This window comes from Protomyctophum parallelum (assembly GCF_964188405.1).
Source record: "Protomyctophum parallelum genome assembly, chromosome: 6".
NCBI classification, from domain to species: Eukaryota; Metazoa; Chordata; class Actinopteri; order Myctophiformes; family Myctophidae; genus Protomyctophum; species Protomyctophum parallelum.
The window spans coordinates 41,734,097-41,754,255 of NC_139701.1; the positions used below are offsets into that span (position 1 = coordinate 41,734,097).

General features: G+C 44.8%; 2 protein-coding genes across 2 annotated transcripts; one reads left to right on the forward strand and one right to left on the reverse strand.

Moving 5' to 3' along the window:
• Positions 1–922: 922 nt before the first annotated feature.
• Positions 923–1,765, reverse strand: LOC310859975 (phosphatidylinositol transfer protein beta isoform-like; the record flags this gene model as incomplete). Its single annotated transcript, XM_083766741.1, has 1 exon — positions 923–1,765. The coding sequence occupies one exon, from the start codon at positions 1,763–1,765 to the stop codon at positions 923–925; it is 843 nt and encodes a 280-aa protein (XP_083622867.1).
• Positions 1,766–3,203: 1,438 nt separating this feature from the next.
• LOC310859977 (ribose-phosphate pyrophosphokinase 1-like) lies at positions 3,204–4,172 on the forward strand (the record flags this gene model as incomplete). The annotated part of the gene is made up of 1 exon (XM_083766743.1): positions 3,204–4,172. One exon carries the CDS (start codon positions 3,204–3,206, stop codon positions 4,170–4,172), a length of 969 nt encoding a protein of 322 aa, XP_083622869.1.
• Positions 4,173–20,159: the final 15,987 nt, after the last annotated feature.

The window sequence follows — 20,159 nt, forward strand, 5'->3', positions numbered from 1 at the left end:
CACTAGCGTTGACTCCCATTGTAACAATGGAATGCGGAAGTGCTCATTCTATCTCAACGGGATAGTTCCAGCCATAGGAGCAATGTTTGGAACTATAGCCCATAGGCACCTGCTTTGCGGCGAGATCAAAGCATGTCGCTATACTCTCCTACTCTACACACTGTTAGTCCACTGTATGTCAGACTTATGGGCAGTCCCCGGCGAATTGAGATATTATCAACAGGTAGGCCTATAAATGTTGACCCAGTATGGGTACAGTGTGGGTACAGCAGTCAATCTACAGTGTCTAAAAGTGAAATATACTATACATACTATCTATCAATAATTGATTTAGTTGATTCTTTAAAAAATCACACCGTGTGAAGTGAGGGGCACTCTTATCATCATCACAATTTGCATCTTCACTTCAAAGTAGATCATTGAGGACAAAAAGTGAGGGCAGAAATTCCCACACTTTTTATCCCCAATATGTACTTTGCTCAGCCAATCAAATCATCATCGCTATGGGGCGATCAGCCAATCAAATCATCGCTATGATTCACACAAACACACAAAGCTGGCCATAGGAGGGGGCTAGCTCCCCTTAAAAAATACATAAATTCTACTTGAACGAAGTGAACGAAAAATTAGATTATTGGGGAAAAAAGTAATTGATAGAATAATGGCAAACAAAATAATGGTCAATTCATGCGGTCCGGTGTCCAAAATGGACCCTTAGAAAAGTACTGTATTTGAAGGCCCTAGTAAAAGGTACTTTCTGCTCAGAATATATTGTCGTCTCCCGTCTTTCCACAAACTAATAGAAAATTCTCAATGAGAACCCAGCTTATTATAAATTAAAATCAACGAGCTCCATCCTTGCTGCATGGTGGGATCCCCGGAAAAATAACGTTGAGGGAACCGCCATGAAGTCAGTGTATTACTAGTCGTCACCCAAAGCGATGAGGCCTCTGTAGTCGCCCTTCTCGATCGACTCGGCCAGATCCTGCTGCGTCTGGTCCTCCAGGCAGCGGATGTCCGCCATGGTCAGGCCGATCCAGTGGTCCATCCAGCAGAACAGCTGGCGGTTGAAGAGGTGGATGAAGCGCCGCTGCCTCCTCTGGAACCACGCCTCCACGTTGCTCTGGATGCCGCGCCACTTGAAGTTCACCGTCACCAGCTTGTAGACGCACATGTGCGGCGGCACCACGCCCGAGGAGGAGTCGTCCTTCGTCGCGGCGATCTCCCTCTTCCAGTCAGGCCCCAGCGGGCCCCGGCCCGTCGCGGCCGAGCGGAAGGTGGCCGGGTCGGTGTCCGCCCTGTAGTCGGCCTTGGAGGCCACCTGCTCGGCGATGTCGACGTCGACGACCTCCACGTTCTTCCAGTCGTCCGGGTCGAGGCCGTGCACGTTGTCGGCGTCGCCCAGGTCGGGGCGGTGCCACGTCTCGATCGTCATCTGGAAGTCGTTCTTCATGTACTCGTTGGTGAGGACGGTGCGCGTGTACGGGTACGTGTTCCATGCCTTCTCGTGCACCACCAGCGAGCCCTTGGGCATGATCATGCTGAGGATCTTGGGCACATCCTTCTTCACGGTGTACATCTTGTGCGTGTACTGGCCCTTCTCGCCCTTCTCCGCGTCCTCGTAGGGCTCGTTCACCAGCACCTGCACGCCCTCGCCGCCGCCCGTCACCATCTTGCTGGCCTCGGCCACCGTGTACAGCTTGCCCACGTGGTACTCCTCCACCGAGATGGGCAGGACCACGCGGAACTCCTTGATGATAGTCATGTTTATGTCTCTCTCTCTCGCTCTCTCGTTGTTCTCCAACTAAAACGATGTACGCCTGTGTCTCTGTGTGTGGGTCCTAGCTGAAGACGCTTACATAAGGCCGAGCGAGGCCGGGGGAGTGACGTCACTGAGGGATTCACTGCCACTGCGAGGCATGAATGCAGTGTGTTGTTATTATTGTATATACAGTATATATATAATAAAAGTATAAATCAGTCACAAGATGTATTTATTTTGGCCACATGATGTCTCACGTAGTCAATGTTTGTGTAACAGTGCCCTAAACAAACATTAAACAGTCCAGAGACTTGGCTGCCACATTACGGCTGTCACTTCTTCCTGCCACCCTGTAAGGCCCAGCGATGCTTTTGAGCAACATTAATTTTTTGAAGTTGTTCCATGAATTGCTGCCTCTGTGGGGGGTATTGGACCGGAAGTTGGCAGAATGCACTGGACTCGGGCAACAGCCCAGATTTAATGATCTTAAATTCCTTTATTTTAGATCGTTTTTTGAGGGGCGCCTTTATACAGCTTTTGTCCCCACAGGTCTCAAGATTTGCCATTGACAATGAACGGAGAAATTACTTTATAATTCTGCTAAGAATGACGTAAATTAAACATCAAAACATTAAATCCATTGACATTGAAGGGAAAATGTAAGTCGTTTATGTAAACGAGCAAATCCGCTAACCAATCACAGGCAACAGGCATTCTGATTGGCCAGTATGAGATGATCCATGATGATGTATGATGATAAGAGCTGATAATTCTGCTAAATATGACTTAAATTAAACGTCAAAACATTAAACGCCATTGACATTGAAGGGAAAACTTACGTCATATGTCGACGAGCAAATCGGCTAACCAATCACATGTTGGTGGGAGCGCTTGGCCAATAAGGGACCACCTTATCTACCTTATGTAGCAATGTCAAATGTCTGCTAACATAAGACATTTGTCTTACTCTATGGCTCTGGGGCCGTTGGCCCTCTGGTCTGTGACGTCATGTGCGTCAACCAATAGGAAGACAGAGGGACATGTGGCTCAATACAGAGACAGCTACTCAAGCCCACTCAGGGACAGCATTTATTCTAGTTGCATTGAGTTTGTGTCACGTATGACGTCAGAACGGCGCTCTGGTCAGCCCTATATAAGCTCCTGCAAACATCGGACTGAAGTTTGAGAGATTGTCCCAACAGGTTGCATAGATGACGAAGGGCGTCGAGAGAGAGTTTGAAATAGAAACCGGAGGATTGAATCAATCCCGATCGAAGGATTGAGATATTATTCCAAGTCCAGACAGAGAGGAAGACCAGGCCGAAGAGAAGAGAGGGAGACGGATAAAAGAGTTAAGAGACGGAAGATTCTGACTTTTTGACTGTCAGTAGGGAGCAGAGGCTACATGGACATGGGAAATGTAGTTTCCATGTGCAGGAACATGGGAATGACGTCAAAAGAGAACATCAAAGTGTTCAGCGGCACCTCCAACCTCGCCCTCTCGCAGAAGATCGCCGGCCACCTGAACGTCGAGCTGGGGAAGGTGAAGTTCACCACCTTCAGCAACAAGGAGATACGCGTGGACATCGAGGAGGACGTCCGGGGCAAGGACGTCTTCGTCGTCCAGAGCGGCTGTGGCGAGATCAACAACGTCCTGATGGAGCTCGTGATGATGATCAACGCCTGCAAGATGGCGTCGGCGGCACGGGTCACCGCCGTCCTCCCGCTGTTCCCGTACGCGCGGCAGGACAAGCAGGACGGCCGCACGTGCATCTCGGCCAAGTTCGTGGCCAACATGATCTCCGAGGCCGGCGCCGACCACGTCATCACGGTGGACCTGCACTCTGCGCAGATCCAGGGCTTCTTCAAGATCTCCGTGGACAACGTGACGGCCGAGGCGGCCGTGCTTGCGTGGATCGTGGAGAACTTTGGCGCGGCGAAGACGAACTGCGTCGTGGTGTCTCCGGACGCCGGCGGCATCAGACGGGCCAAGGCCATCGCCAACCGCCTGGACATGGACGTGGCGCTCATGCACAAGGAGAGGAAGAAGCACAACGAGGTGGACCGCATGGACCTGTTCGGGAACGTGAGGGGCCGCGTGGCCATCCTGGTGGACGACATGGCCGACACGTGCAGCACGCTCTACCACGCGGCCGAGAAGCTGAAGACGGCCGGCGCCACCAAGGTGTACGCCGTGCTCACCCACGGGATCCTCAGCGGCGACGCCGTCGCTCGCATCAACGACGGCCGCTTCGAGGCGGTGGTCGTCACCAACACCATCCCCCAGCAGGAGAACGTGGGGAAGTGTCCAAAGCTGAAGGTCCTCGACATATCGGGCACCCTAGCGGAAGCCATTCGCCGAACCCACTGCGGAGAAGCTCTGTCCTCTCTCAACCAGGTCTCCAATTGATATCTTCAATCTGCTGATTGCCACCATTTCAACCTGTTAAACCTGTACACCTTTTTTTGACCGGGGTCTCTCAACTCATTCCCCCGATTATTTTTTCCTCATCCTTGCTGCAACGTGTGAGCTTCTACAATTTCCATACGTTGATCACAGTTGAAAAATGGGCATATGAATGTGATGATATCTTTGGGGGTGACTGTGGTCCACCCCTTCCTTATCTGTCCTTTGCCCTCTCTTGTTCTTGTCATTCTCTCTCGAGAATGGAAAGATTTTTTTTTCTTTGAAAGGTGTTTATTTGTAACAACCTACGCGATCAGGCCTGTGTGACTGAATTTACTAGAGACTAGGGTAAAATACATTTTGTTGACTACTAGCTTTGATACACAGGTAAACACAGGTCGATATGTTATTGGTAGAATGGGAGGGGACTCTCTTGGCCAGTGAACCACACTTCGTCCATGTATCTATCGCCGTAGCCATGCTCTGTTCTCTCGGGAATGTGCTAATTTCAGTATGCTTCAGGCAGCCAGCTATTGATCCGTAGGGCGAGGGCGTTGTTGAGGTGTGGGCTTCTGCAGCAAGCTGGGTATGCAGTATGCTTTAGAGAAGACCACGGCATGCGTCGATATTAGCGTCTCGGCAGACGTCGGGGGACGCGAGACCCTTGTTGACTTGACTCCTTACCTTTAACTTCTACTTTAGGTGTTACTTGAAGGACAGTGCCCCAGGGTCTAGTCGTAAGCTAAGGTACTTTGGGACTCGAGGCACTTTGTTGTTAAAGAGTGCCACACCCTGGAGTCGTTTTTATGTGCAATGGTGTATTCACTTCGTATTTAGGGTTTCTTCCTGGAGCCTGAACCCTTGACAGTCAAACGGGCCAATTAAGTAAACAGTAATATAGTGACACCACACTATCAGCCCCTCCCCTAATCCCTCCCCTTTATCATACAACAGCAACTACAGCTGTGGGTGTGGCTTCAGTTCAGGTGGATCACCACCTGAATGTTATTATCTTTTATCCACGATAAAATGTTTAAAAAAACTTGTGAGATGACAACTGAATTGATGTGATTGGTTAGCCAATTTGCTCGTCTATCTCATTCACATTTTCAATGGCATTTAATGTTTGTGTTGCCACAAATTTACGTCACATTTGAGGCACATTCTCCTTTCATTGTCAATGGCAAATGTGAGATGTGACGGAAATCTGTATATAGGAGGGGCTAAAGGGTTATATACTCTCAGTTATGGAGGGTCCGTGGTGGTATAATATTAAATGAGAGGGAAAAAATAAGTTTGAGAACCACTGATTTAAACATTTCCACTCACCTTCTCTAATTAGCCTATACTAATCATCTAAAACATAGTGATATAAGTACACAAATAACATCATAGAGATAATGGAATATAATATACAAACTACTTCTTGATCTGTAATCAGTGTTGGAAAAGTTACTCAAAAACGGTAATGACTAGAACTTAAACAAAAAAAATCACCCCTGTGTGAAGTGAGTGGCGCTCTTATCATCGTACATCATCATGGATCATCTCATACTGGCCAATCATATTTGGTGGACATTTTACCTAATTTCTTCCTTCATTGTCGATGGCAAATATGAGACGTGTGAGGACAAGATGACGTACATGTTCCCTTCATTTATGGGGACAAAAGCTGGATATAGGAGGGGCTAGCACCCCTCAAAAAACTCCATCCCAAACCAGTCTACCATTATAGAGAAACACACTACCACCAAGGCTCATGAAAATAGTAACTATAAGTTTGTAAAATAGTAAATGTAATTTTGTTACTGTGAAAGTTACTAGTTACTGGAAAAAGGTAATAATATTACTTGTCTTTAATGATAATGAATTTATTTATATAGCACATTTCAAGACGTAGTCACAAATTGCTTTACAGAACAGGGTACAAAAACAACAACATAATCACAGGATATCAGTAAATAAAACAGCGAGCACAAAATTAAGGCATACGCATCAATAAAATAGAATGTATTATGCAAAAGGAATCTAAGAGAAGGCCTTGACATAAAGGTGGGTTTTCAGAAGGGATTTAAAACATGACACAGATTTGTGGTGGAGGTATAGGGAGGTATAGGGCGTTCGAAGGCTTGGGAGCCCGGATTGCAAAAGCCCTGCAACCCTTTGTAATGAGCTGGGCTGTGGGTGTGGGGTTCTCAAGTAGGTCTGAGGTCCTGTGTGTACGTGTAGGCTTATAAGGAGACAGCATGTCAGAGTCATTTAAGTGATACGTTACTTTAGTTACTTACTTTCCAACACTGGCTGAAATCCAGAACTGATTTGGGTGATTTGGAGAAAAAAAAACCTGGTCCGCCCCAGTAACAAGATATGCACATGCACACACTCTACAGTGGGGGGGACACGCAACAGGCCAACAGCACGCGCACCAAGGCCTGCCCACCCTGGGCAAGACCTACGCTGAAAAGACTATCAGCGGATGTTACAGGATTTTAGCGGAAGTATTGCCCAAGGAAATGACGTTGATGCTTTGCAAATCAGTTTACATTCTCCGCGAATGAAACAAGTGTTGTGATTGGTCGGGAAAATATCGTATCTGGGGGAAATACATCTGACGGATATTCCGGAGGATACGTCCGCCGATAGCTTCTCTGCCTTACGTTGTGACCAGGCTTTTCTTTTCGCAGATAAGTAAGCCTGGGACCGAGGCTAAGGCTTGCCTCACTCGATCCTGATTGGACGAAGGCTTTCTCACTCACACCAAAGCCGAAACTAGGGTTTTTTTTACCCCTGCGGTTCACTGGGGAGGGAGGAACTAATTATATGGTCAGCACACTCTATAGTAGGGAGGATTATCACAAAAAAGGTTATATTTGAATTACACCCTGGAGTTGTTTTTATGTGCAATGGTGTATTAACTTTGTATTTAGAGTTTCTTCCTGGAGGCTGAACCCTTGACAGTCAAACGGGCCAATGAAGTAAACAGTAATATAGTGACGCCACACTATCAGCCCCTCCCCCTTTATCACACAACTACAGCTGTGGGTGTGGCTTTAGTTCAGGTCGATCACCACCCACCAGGCAAACCAGGCATACTTAATGAACTGGTGGGCGTGTCCACATAAAAGCATGATTTTAACAAATACTTTATATTGTAATAATACCTGATGATCATGTTTTAGGGTGGATAAAAAGGGTGGCACTCCATCTTTAACCAATCTGTATGGTACTGTATACACAGTAGTACATCATTATCTGTGGTTGAATCCTGAGTTGGACATAAAACGCATGGATTTCAGCTTTAAATGAGCTCACAGATCATGTAAAAAAGCAACAATATACAAACGGTACAACATGTGTATTGCTCATAACTGATCCTGGTTATTATCAATGTGAACAGAACATCTAGTCTCTGGTGGGTGGAAACCTCATGTGTCCTTAACCCATTCTGACCTGAGATCAGATTCAAAAAATGTCTTCTATGTCAGTCGCTCTTTGATTTTTCAAAAATAGCTAAATTATAACATAATGCTAACACAAAAAGGGGTTCCCGCCCAAAATGGGTTAATCCAGATCGATTTACAGTAGGCCTAAGCAAGAACAACAACACATGGTAATACCATAATCAGATACATTACAAAAAATCACACTCTCATTAGCCAGTACTGCACTGTACTACAGCGCCCCTACTGGTACACACTGGTGCTCATTAACGTCACATAGGTGCATGACCAACACATAGACGAACACATAGGTGAACGTGGACATTGCTGTTCCGTGGAGTGGTTGAAAATAGAAGCTAAGAACCTAGCAACTGTCTAACAGGAGAAAATCTGTGTCATCAGGTAAAGCGTTACCACAGTGAGTACACAGACATGGTGCCATATTATTGTGAGCATTAGAGCGGGCCAATGATATGAAGATATAGGTTGAAAACGGGTGAAGCGGTCCTTCAAGTAACACATGTGAGAACTTGTTCCTCCACTGGATGGATGTTGGCTGCAGAGATCATTAACTTTTTTTTGTTGTGCTAAATACGAACATATTCCTACCCCCCAGCTATGGGAGGTTATCTGCTCGGTACGGAGATATTGGTACACCAAAATATGAAGCGGCTAGGCCGGACATCTTTTTAACATTGGTCCGGTTGCTAATCAACGCCTCCTTCACCTCCAGCACCAGAATCTTTGCACATGGCCCCATAGACTTCTGTTCAAAGCCATGTCCATGGTAATCGCCATCCATCCAAAGTTGGGATGACATTTGTGATTTTGGCTCCAGCCAGATCCCAATACCCCAAAAGTCTCGGCCACTCGCTCACTTCACACTCGATCACTCCAGCATGGTGGTGTTACGGGGGTATTGGTGACCTGCTGAAATATGTGTGCATAAAATAAGAGTTCAATAGCGTTTTCAGGCCACATATTTAACTCCTTCAGTGCCACAGTCAGTCAGCCATCTTTGTCACTGGTGCCATTTTGTCATACCGATATAGAAATCTTTGAAGACCCACAGAATATGTTGTGCTATACCAAAATATGATGTCACATATCTCAAATGAAAGATCTACTACTCTAATTTGCCCAGAAAAAAGAAGTGAGTCGTTTGCTTTCACCGTTCTGAAGTTATTGGCCTTTGAATGAAGCTTGGTTTCATAAAAACGGCCATCTTGGAAACAAACAGCTGAGAAAACTGTGTTTTAGTGTGAGGTACTTTCTCACTCAGAATTCTCACTCAAGATGTTGATTTTTGATTTCAGTGATATCAGACATATAAACAGTACTTGTTCTCAAACAAATGAGACAAAGAAATATGTTTTGCTTCAGTGACATCAACTTTATTGTTCAATTGCATGTAAATTACAGTAACTCTGTCATTTCTCAACTGTTTTGGACACGGGAAGGTTCGCCAGAAACAGGCCGGCCTAAAAAACGCTCAGTCCACACAGGTGTGATCACTCCAGCATGGTGGTGTTACGGGGGTATTGGTGACCTGCTGAAATATGTGTGCATAAAATCAGAGTCCACAGGATGGTCACACATTTTGGCAGGTCACCAATTTCGTGTGTGAGTGAGCGAGTGGTTGGGGATTTTTGGGTGTTGGAATTTTGGCTTCTGGCTCCTCCTCATCATCGTCTCCTCCATCTGGCCTCAGCACTGGAAGCAGCGGCGTTAAAACGCATTAAGCCGTCTCAATGTTCTCCACCGCTGCACTCTGCCCTCTGGTGGCCTGGAGACACACAGCAGCGCCCAACATTAAAATCCATTTTGGGAGGGAACCCCTTTTAGTGTTAGCATTATGTTATGCTTTAGCTATTGAAAAACAGCAGATCTACAAGCTCATAGCGCGCCGCTTGTAGGTCGGCTATTTTTGAAAAATCGAAGAACGACTGACATAGAAACATAGCTTTTTCAGAAAACTGTCAGGACATTTTTAGAATCTGATCTCAGGTCAGAATGGGTTAACATACCGGATCAGACGTGTCTGAACAGCCTAACGATCTCATTCACATTCAAGGATTGTGTTGGGTTGTGTACGATTTACCGCAAGCAAGAACAACACGAGGTAATACAATCAAATGCATCAACATATAGTCATGTATAGGATCATAAATCAGACAGTGGCCTTGTGGTTAGAGTGTCCGCCCTGAAACCGGGAGGTCGGGGCTTCGTTCCCCTGGCCGGGTCATACCAAAGACTATAAAATTGGGACCCAATGCCTCCCTGCTTGGCACATCAATTTGTTGGATTGGGGGTCAAATCAACTAATCAAATTATTCCCGATCGCGGCACGGCAGCAGCTCACCGCTCTTTGGCTGCGGCTCACCGCTGCAAGTTGAAGAGATGGGTCAAATGCGGAGAACAAATTTCACTGCGGTAACGTGTGTGACAAATCGTACGACTTTGACTTTAAATGTAAGCTTACGAACCTATCATCAGTCTAACAGTAGAATATCCGCACAATGAAACTTTATGGTTATGCTATCTAACGATAAATGTATTTACCCTCCTCTTCCAGAAAACATATTGGAAGATGAACTGTCCCCACAGAATGAGCATCACCACCGTCACTCTAATGAAGAAAGCTTTCAGGGGAGAGGCTGGGAGAGAAATACGATGGATTAAAAACAAAACATCACCAAACAACATCCTTCATCTACACGAAATGTATTCAACTGAACAGCTTGGAATATTTCTGAGACAGACAGACAGACAGACAGACAGACAGACAGACAGACTAACCTTTGACAGTGAGAAAGAGGAAGCCGCTCTCAGAGGTGAAGTTATGGCTGAACCCAGCGACGTGATACACACAGCTGTAATTTCCTTGGTGGGCGTGGTCCGCAGCAGGAAACAGGAAGTGTGCAGAGTGATTGACAGCTGTCTGGGTGTAGTATGTGTGTATGGCGTTGGCTCCGGTGAAGGTGAGCTGGAAGGATCCTCCTGGGTACTGTGGCTGGACGGAGCAGTCCATGGAGAAGTTGAAACCCTCCATCACCCACGGCCCCTGATGCTGGCCCTCGGAAACCCCCTTCGTGGGGCAGGAGACGCTGAGGGTTGGCTTAAACAGCAGGTCTGAAACATGACAGAGGAGAGGTACAGTTATAATTTATGCCAATATAATGGCCTGCATGGGAATAACTTGATCCTCTCAAGAAAGCCCCGCCCTCTCCCCATGGGTTGGAAACTTTCCAGCCGGGCTCATTCATTCCAATGTAAATATCATGGATTTTACACATTAACTACTGGTTCAGTCTGGACAACTCAAGAATGGATGGAATAGATATTTATTGAATATAAATGAGCAATATGTTTATTATGGTTTGGCGATTAATTGGATCTGCTTTTTAGGTACTCAGATCAAGCGCATCAGTCCCGGCCATAGGGACTCCGAATCCCCCGTACCTAAACAGTAGATCCAAAATGACAGGTGGTAGCTGGGGTGGAGGAGGGTGAGCAGCAGGTTTGTATAAAGCAGCACGCTGATACAGCAGCAGCAAGCAAGCAAGCAGGAGGAAGAATGCAAACCTTCCAGTTAAAGTAGCCGGTATGAGGATGGAGTGAGTGTGTGATTGGCTGAGTGTCATGCTGAGGTGGCCCAATTAATGGCCGGCAGCGACTGCACTGAGGTTTCCTGACTGAACTTGCTCTGTGCATGTCTGTGACAGGCTCAATGTGTTATGATATGTGAATGAATGTGTCCTTCAAAATATCTCTTCCAAAATATTCTTCCAAAATATCTCTTCCGTCAACAAGGCCTGCCGTATGCACTGGAAGAATATGTGCGTGACATTTCTCTTTTAAAACAATGTTTTATCAGGAAAACTATTGGTGGAGAGCTTTGTCTAACGCATGCTATGCTTAGCTCTGATTGGACCATAGCAGTTCGGGGAGGGGCTTAGCTAAAGGTCTATAGAGGGTATGAGCGTGCCATTGTACCTGGAAGTTATGCGGGAACGCCCACTGAGTGGCAAAAAACTACTTCCTGGCCTTGACAGCCCATTCATCCAAACAGAAAAGTCCTTTCTGATTGCATTAAACAGTGTTAAACTCACCAACATTGCAGCTGTACGAAAATCTTGAATTATCCTCTTTCTATCTGCAGTTTTTGTTTCATAAAAATCCACCATAGAAACGGTATGAGCTACTTTCTGTCAAGAAATGCCCTGCATTTGATGATTTAATTATATTAAGTGTCAGAGTTTGGAAGTGCTTGTTTTCAATAACACAACCTTTTGCTGCCTCTTTTGCCACTCAGATGAGGGGATCGTGTCCTGATGGGAAAATCATGCATGCGCATACTCTATTGGCTTTAGCTGGCTGCACCTGGCCCACAGGCCGCATATTGGTGATCATTGCACAGATTATTGTCATTGTTTCATTGTTACCTGAACAGATCACCTCCAGTCTGTAGGAGGAAGTGTCAGACCCCTTTGTTCCACACTCCCCCAGTGAAGATTCAGATCCAATGCAGGACGATCTAATCTTCCACACAGGCTGACGTGTAGAACCATCACGTCTGTCTGTGTAAACAGCAGAGCCGCAGCCCAACTGTCTACACAGTACAGAGGATTGCTTCATGGACCACGCCTCAAATGGAAAGTCATCAGCCCCTGGTCTCCACTCTCCCTGGTGTTTCATCTCCAGTCTGCCAGCACAGGGACTGGCTCCCCCCTCCAACCTGACATCATCAGGCTCTGTACACAGACAATAGAATAAGCAGCAGTAAAAAGAAAAGTGATATTAAGTTGATTGCCTTGGATGTCCACCGGCGTCTTATCAAATAAAACGGTGTACAGTCAGAATTTATTGCAGTTGGAGGAATGCTGTGTTCTTCTATTTGTAAAAAATAAATGTCCAGCTCATAAGCATAACCATGGAATTGTTGGTTTCGACTCTGGACGTCTTAAGATATTTTTAATCTAAATTAAACGGTCTCACTCAAATATATATATTTTTGGCAACGGCCATTGTTAGGCAACGCCTTGCTCAGCCCCACCTGACCTGTTTCGTTCACGCACACCCATTCACTTCCTTGTTTAAGCCCTAACTTAAAGGTATATTCAGTGATTTCACTCAAAAAACCTTAGGTTTCGTTTTTGGCTGTGGGACCCAGCCTTTCGTCCAATCAGGATAGAGAGTCAAAAACGAAACCTAAGGTTTTTTGACCCCCAGGGGTTAACTGGGGACAGGGAGGAACTCCTTATATGGCCAGCACACTCTATAGTAGGGAGGATTATCACAACAAAACAAAAAAATTAGTGATATTTGAATTAAGTGAAATCACTGAATATACCTTTAAAACCCTTTTTTCTCTGAATCTATGCTGCATCTGCACAGCGGGCTCATTTCTGACTTCATGTTGCACTTGTTGGGGGAAAGGAAATAAAAAGCTCCCTCATCTGGCTGGCACTCTGGCGCCATTATTCTGAAGGATTCACAGCCACGGTGGCACCAGAAGAATTAAATAATAATCAGAACTTAAAGTGTATAGTTTATATCTCTTACCTGAGCAGGTGAGTCCAACAGTCTTGTCGGGTGAGCAGGTGTTTCTCATTGAGTCTGAGGTTCCACAGTCCAGCAGATTAGACTCACTGCCTTCACACTGGAACTCTTTGGTCCACATTGGAGCCTTCACTTCTCCATAGAGCGCCCCCTGGAGGACTGAAGGAGCCCCGCAGGCAAGCTGCCTACAGACCACCTCTGCATCCTGCTGGTCAAAGTCACCTTCACACACTGAGACCCACGACTGATTAGACTTCACCTCCACTCTCCCTGAACACAAACCAGGCCCATTCACCAACCTCACTGACTCTGGAGAGAGAGAGAGAGAGAGAGAGAGAGAGGCCAGTAAACTAACTGACTGTCAGGCTGCACCTGGCCCATGGGCCGTATATTGGGTGATCACTGTATATTACTGTCATTGTTGAAGTCATGGTTTGTTACCTGAACAGATCACCTGCAGCATGTAGGAGGAAGTGTCAGACTTCTCCGTCACACCACACTCCCTCAGTGAAGCTTCAGATCCAACACAGGAAGCTGTGATCCACCACACTGGTAGATACACAGAACTGGAACTCCTGTCCGTGTCGACAGCAGAGCCGCAGTCCAACTGTCGACACACGACAGATGATAACTTCATGTTCCAGTCAGACAGGCCATAAACTGCTCTCCACTCGCTCTGGCGTTTTGCCATCAGCCAGCCAGCACAGCGACTGGCTCCTCCCACCAACCTGACATCATCAGGCTCTGTAGTACACAGACAATAGAGTTATCAGCAAAGAACTAACGTTACTTTAATCATCAAAACATTATGCGGTTTGTGTTTTATCTGAGGAGATGAGTAAGCGGTTACTTTAATTCGAATAAATCCTTCCTTCTTAAATTTTATCCCACGATTTTGCAACCCAGTTTTTTCACCCAGTGCTAATTATCGAATGTAATCCTGGGCGCTACACTTCCTCTGCCAACCTGGGGAGGCAGTGGACTGACCTCATGCCTCCTTCTATGCATGAGGAGTCCAAGCTTCTTCTTTTTACCTGACAGGGGGGAGTTTCCCTGGCCGGACATAGCGCGTGGAAGGAACACGTAATTTCCGACCAGTTCCTTTCCCCTCCATCAGGCGCCCCGGCTGGCCAGGGGGAGGTAGTTTTAGAGACCAGGATTACTGCATGTTTTTGTGCGGGTACCTACCCTAGGGGACGCGGGGAGAACATGCAAACTCCACACAGAATAATTAGAATAAATCCTTAACAATAATATATACTAGTATAATGGTGTATTGTTTACCTGTGTGGCTGTTTGTTGGTTTAGCCTGGAGAGCTGAGGAGGACAATAATGCATAATGTTAAACAACTTCACTGTAAAATAATAAAACTAACAATTTGATAGTGTGTGTAAAATCAAAAAAACTAATATAATGATGGTGATATTGATGACTATTATAATAAACTACCAAAGCCACTTTAACAACTAATTAAAACATGTCAAAACTAAATGAAAAAAGCAAAATGCTAAATTGTGTATTTCTACGTGCATGTCGGTTTGCGTGTGTGTGTGTGTGTGTGTGTGTGTGTGTGTGTGTGTGTGTATGTATGTGCATGTCATGTTTTTAATTCATGTTTTCTCTTTGCTGGTGGTTTTGACTGAGACAGGAAACGTGGCATTTACTGTAAACACACACACACACACACACACACACACATACACATACACATACACATACACACATACACATACACACATACACATACACATACACACACACACACACACACACACACACACACACACACACACACACACACACACACACACACACACACACACACACACACACACCCCTCGGGTTTCGATGGAAGCCACAACAGTGTCAGAAGAAAATCACACCTTACAGTTTCTCATGGCTGTCTACCGTTTCTATTCATCTCACATAGGGTGCAACACTTAATCAAACTAATGGATTTAATTTCTTATAAAAATCTAAAAGATCTGCTCTTTTCGAGTGCTTTAATGTCTGTTTTTGAATACTGCAAAGTAACTTGTACCTAAACCTTTTGGGGCTGTCTGTAAATATGTTGTAGCTTTTTCCCCCCTACAAAATTCAGAATTAGTTCAGAATTAAAAAGTTCAGAATTAAAAAAATAATACATGTTTAAACTACATTTTAAGAAGTTCAAATTGTGAATATAGCAGATGTGTATGCAGGTGTGTGTAAGTGTATACAACCCCCCCCCCCCTGTGTCATTAAAACAAAGTCCTACTGTACCCGAGCTCCACAGCAAGTAGAACAGCATCCATGTCTTCTCCATGTGCGTGTGTAGGACAGCTAGCTAGCAGGAGGACGTCTGTATGGTCTGCTTGTTCAGTCTTCACTGAACAAGCATTTCTGTCGCACAGCTCTTAATTGAGGACAGGATATGTCATAATATAATGCCTTTGACTGTCTCAGAGCTCTTTATTGAGGACAGGATATACAGTACACCGTCATGTATGCCCCGTGTGGTTTATCTGTTGTTTGTTTCATACAGGCAGGGGTGGAAAAAAGTACACACACTTTATTACTTAACCCATTTAGACCTGAGGCCGGTTCTAAAATGTCTTCTAAATAATGACAGTTTTCTATGTCAGTGGTTCTCAAACTATTTCATGTCGAGGACCCAGAAATTATATACGTAATTGGCCGCCGACCCCCATCTGAAGATATGCTGTTCCAGGGACCCCCCCCAGAAGCAAAGATTTGAGTTAAAAACATTCACTCTGAAATAATTATTACTATTATATTCAAAGATTTGCGCCACATTTTCAAGATCTTTCAAAAATAGCAGATCTACAAGCTCGTAGTGCAGCAATCGGTGCCTCGCTGAGGTTGTAGATCTGCTATTTTTCAATAGCTGCGTGTGTGCGTGTGTGTGTGTACGGTTGTAATGCGCGTAACTCAATAACTGTTTGCCCCACGTACCAACTTCAACTTCGACACACAACTTCCACACCCCGACAGGGAGTGCAGTGCCCGGTATCGATGCTTTGTACCTTGGCCCAAAAATAAACATTTCATAATTTAGCTCTTCATTAAAACTGTTGAACCATCTCTGTAGCAGCGCAAACAGACTATACCAAGCCTTGGGCACCTTAACCATAGATGTTCAAGTGTTTCTTCCTCCTGACAGAATGGACAACTTCTGCTGGCCCTAGAGTCAATGTGTGCCACGTGTCTGTTTGTAGCCAGGCTGTGTGTTTCTCCACTGGAGCTTTGCACATGGACCTCCAGCTGCTCCATGGGGAGGAGCCTGGTGCTAGTACTTCTGACCACTTTGACTCCCACCAGTGTGTCCTTGTTGATGACCTTGACACTCACAACATATAGGGTCTTACTGGACAGTTCACGTATGTCTCCCAGCTTTGGTGTTGAAAAGGAGAGGAGTAGACCTTCCTCTTCCTCTACTTCCTCTACTGCCGCAGAGACCTCTAGGACTGGGAACTCCAAACTCCTTTCATTCTGTTCACCCTCAGGTTCTCTTCCCAATGTCTCTCTGAGTGGGCCGGGTAGTGAACAGATCACTTAACAGACGCTGCAGGAACCGGACAGACCTCAGACCAGTCTGCTCACTGAGGTTTTCTGCTGTTTTCCAGTCTATTCCCGATCTCAGATCAGCTAGTTTCACCAGTCCTGTACTTATTAATATTCTTTCAACCGAGGTAGATTTTAGCATCCTGCTCTGGATAACGGGGTTGTAAAACATTGGTTCCTCTACTGCTTGACTGAAGTCTGTGTTGCGTTCCTATTGATCACAACTGTTATGTCATCTGCATATGCCGACGACAGAGTACAGCATCTTGCAATGGGTCTGGTCCACAAGATTCGATACACCACCAAGATACCAATGTACCTGTCTAAATACTTCCTTAATGTTAACGAAGTCCACACCCACAACACCAGAGGGAGTGCAACAAACCATGTACAACCCAGATTCGGCACAAACAAGGAACTAAATTATTTTCGCTCCTATGCCACCAAAATGTGTAACGCCCTACCAACAGTCATTAAGACATGTGAATCCCTTGACTCCTTCAAAACCGCTCTCAAAGGGCACCTACGGACGGCTGCAATTCGAAACTGGCCCCGTAAAATCTGAATCCCCCCCCTCACTGTATATGTTTCTTTTCCCTTTTTGCTTCCTTTATGATGAATTCCTGTTATGTTCTTTGACTATATGGAAGTGTCTATTTGTACGTCTCTAAATGTTTGGATGAATTGAACATGGTGGACCCTCTTGTAAACAAGTGTAATGCTTAATTGGGTCGTACACTCTAACAGTCTTTGTATTGAGTTTGTGCTTGAAATGTACTGTAATTATGCAAACTTTTAATAAATCAATCAATCAATCAATCAATAGAGCTACATCACTCTGTTCCCTGACACCTTGATACCTGAACCCCGGCAGGCCTTTCCTAAGTGTGTGCAATAATAGAGCACCGAAGTCTGACGTCACTTTCAGTAGAGGGCGCCAGTACACAGGTTCATGTATTTTTTTAATTGCATTGAAATCCCCATAGGGGAAGAACTGTGTTTGAAAAATAAACCGATCATCTCTGCCTTTCTGTCAGGGGGTGGCTGTGTGTCGTTAATGAAGTCCATTAATATTTGATACAGCCAGTTTCTGGAGAAAATGGAATTAATGTGGCCGCAAAAGCCTTGAAACTACATATGAAGGCAATGTCGCTGCTAATATACGTCACGCCCAGCTGTCAACACATTGCGTTCCTGAGATTCCTCATTGACGTAAGCTCAGCTGGTGGTGACTCGACTCGTACTAACCACAAAACATTAAATATCAATAAAATAAAAATAAACTTAATTAACATTCAGTTTCTGTTGTGCGACGGGCAGATTCAGCCGCCCGCCTACCCGGAAATGTAGTCTCTGGGTTGTTTGACTCATTTCTAACACTTATTTTGTTACTCTTTGGGTATATTTGTACATTTCCACCTTCAGTCGAAGGTGATTGGTGATTGGTGGATGATTGGTTTTTTTTCAAACGCAGTTCTTATATGAAGAGATCTAAAATCCCCCTATGGGGATTTCAATGCAAATAAAAAATACATGAACCTGGGGACTGACGCCCTCTACAGACAGTGACGTCAGGACTTTGGTGCTCTTCACTGCTCTATGATTCAATTGCAAACGAGTAGAGCTGGCCTGATAGCAGATACCCTTGTCTTATCCCCCTGTATGCTCCCACCTTTAAGCTTTAACACAACAGATGCTCCTGAATACAGAAGCTTAACCCACGATACAAATTACTTTCCTATTCCAAAGACTTCCAGTGTTTTAAATAAATAATTGTGGTCCACCTTATCGAAAGCTTTTTCCTGGTCAATTGAAAGGAGTGCAAGGTTTAATTTCTGAATTTCGGACAAATCAATAATGTCTGGAATTAAAAATAAATTGTCCATTATTGTGCGCCCGGGCACACAGTATGTTTGATTTGCATGTATGACTGTGTCCATGTATTTTTTAGTCTATTGGCGAGGCATTTTGACAAGATTTTGTAATCTGTACATAATAATGAGACTGGCCTCCAATTTTTCAACTGACCAAGATCTCCTTTCTTTGGCAACAAAGAGAGGACTGCTCTCGTGCAACTCACGGGGAGCATCCCGGATTCACAGCAACTCTTAAAAACATCATACAAATCATCCTTAAACAGTTCTCAAAAGGACTTATAAAACTCTGCAGGCAGCCCATCTATACCAGGTGAACTCCCTGAGTTTAGCTCTCCCAGCTGCTGCAGTAACTTCTTTTTTAATATCAGAGTCCAGTCTCAGTGTCAGTTTAGGTAAGTCTTTGTGGATCTCATTCACTGAGACTGGGTCGCATTCCTCTGTAGCCTACTAAAAAGTTATTTGTAAAAGTCCATTGCCATTTTTCTCATCTCTTTTGAGTCTGTTGTAATTTCCCCATTAGGACGTTTGAGGTGGAGCATTAGATTCTAGTTTTTAATTTTCCTTTCTAACTTAAAGAAGAAAGATGTTGGACCATCCATATCCTTTAGGGTGGAATGCTTTGCCCTTATCAATGCTCCTTTTGCTTTTTGTTGCAGGTGATGGGCTAGACATTGTTTTTTTCTTCTCAGCTGTGTGGCATAGCTGAGATCCCCCCTATTGATCATGTCATTTTATCTCTTCTTCCAGTTTCTCCATTATATTATTTTGTGTCGCTGCTGTGTGTGCAGTGTATTGTTGACAAAATATCTTAATTTGTACTTTTCCGACCTCCCACCATGATACAATATTGTCATATTCATTATTTCTTCCTTTCCATTCCTTCCAAAAACAAGAAAATAAATTAAATAATTGTTTGTCTTCTATTAACGTTACATTAAAATGCCAGTATGGGCTGCGTATTTTTGGTACAGACAGAGATATTTCCACCATCACCAGGTGGTGATCAGAGAAACCCACCGGGGTTATGACAGCGTTCATAACCCTGTTACTGTAGTTTGTATTAACATATATCCTGTCAAGTCTGGCAGCAATGATCCTACCCTCAGAGACCTTATTCCAAGTATACAGTAAGTCTGCTGGCTCTCTCCATGCGTCTTTCAGTCCATGTTGTGTGACAACACTGGATAGAACTGACGCTGACTGAGGGTGAGGCACTTCTCCTGTACGGTCTACATTAAAAGAAAGTGTACAGTTCCAATCTCCTCACCACCAAGGAATTACATGTATACTGTCCAATAATATTATTGAATTAATTAAACAGCCTGACACACTCTGTACCTGAGGTGTATGCATAAACATTTATAAAAGTAAAAAGTGGTGTATGCATAAACATTTATAAAAGTAAAAAGTGTATTTTTTATCGTGGTCTGAACTATAATGACCCTTCCTTGCTCCACCTGGGAGAAAGAAACATCTGTCATGCTAAGTCCTGGTGAAAAAGTATTCCTACTCCTGCACTGAGGTTTGACCAAAATGTTGACCTTCC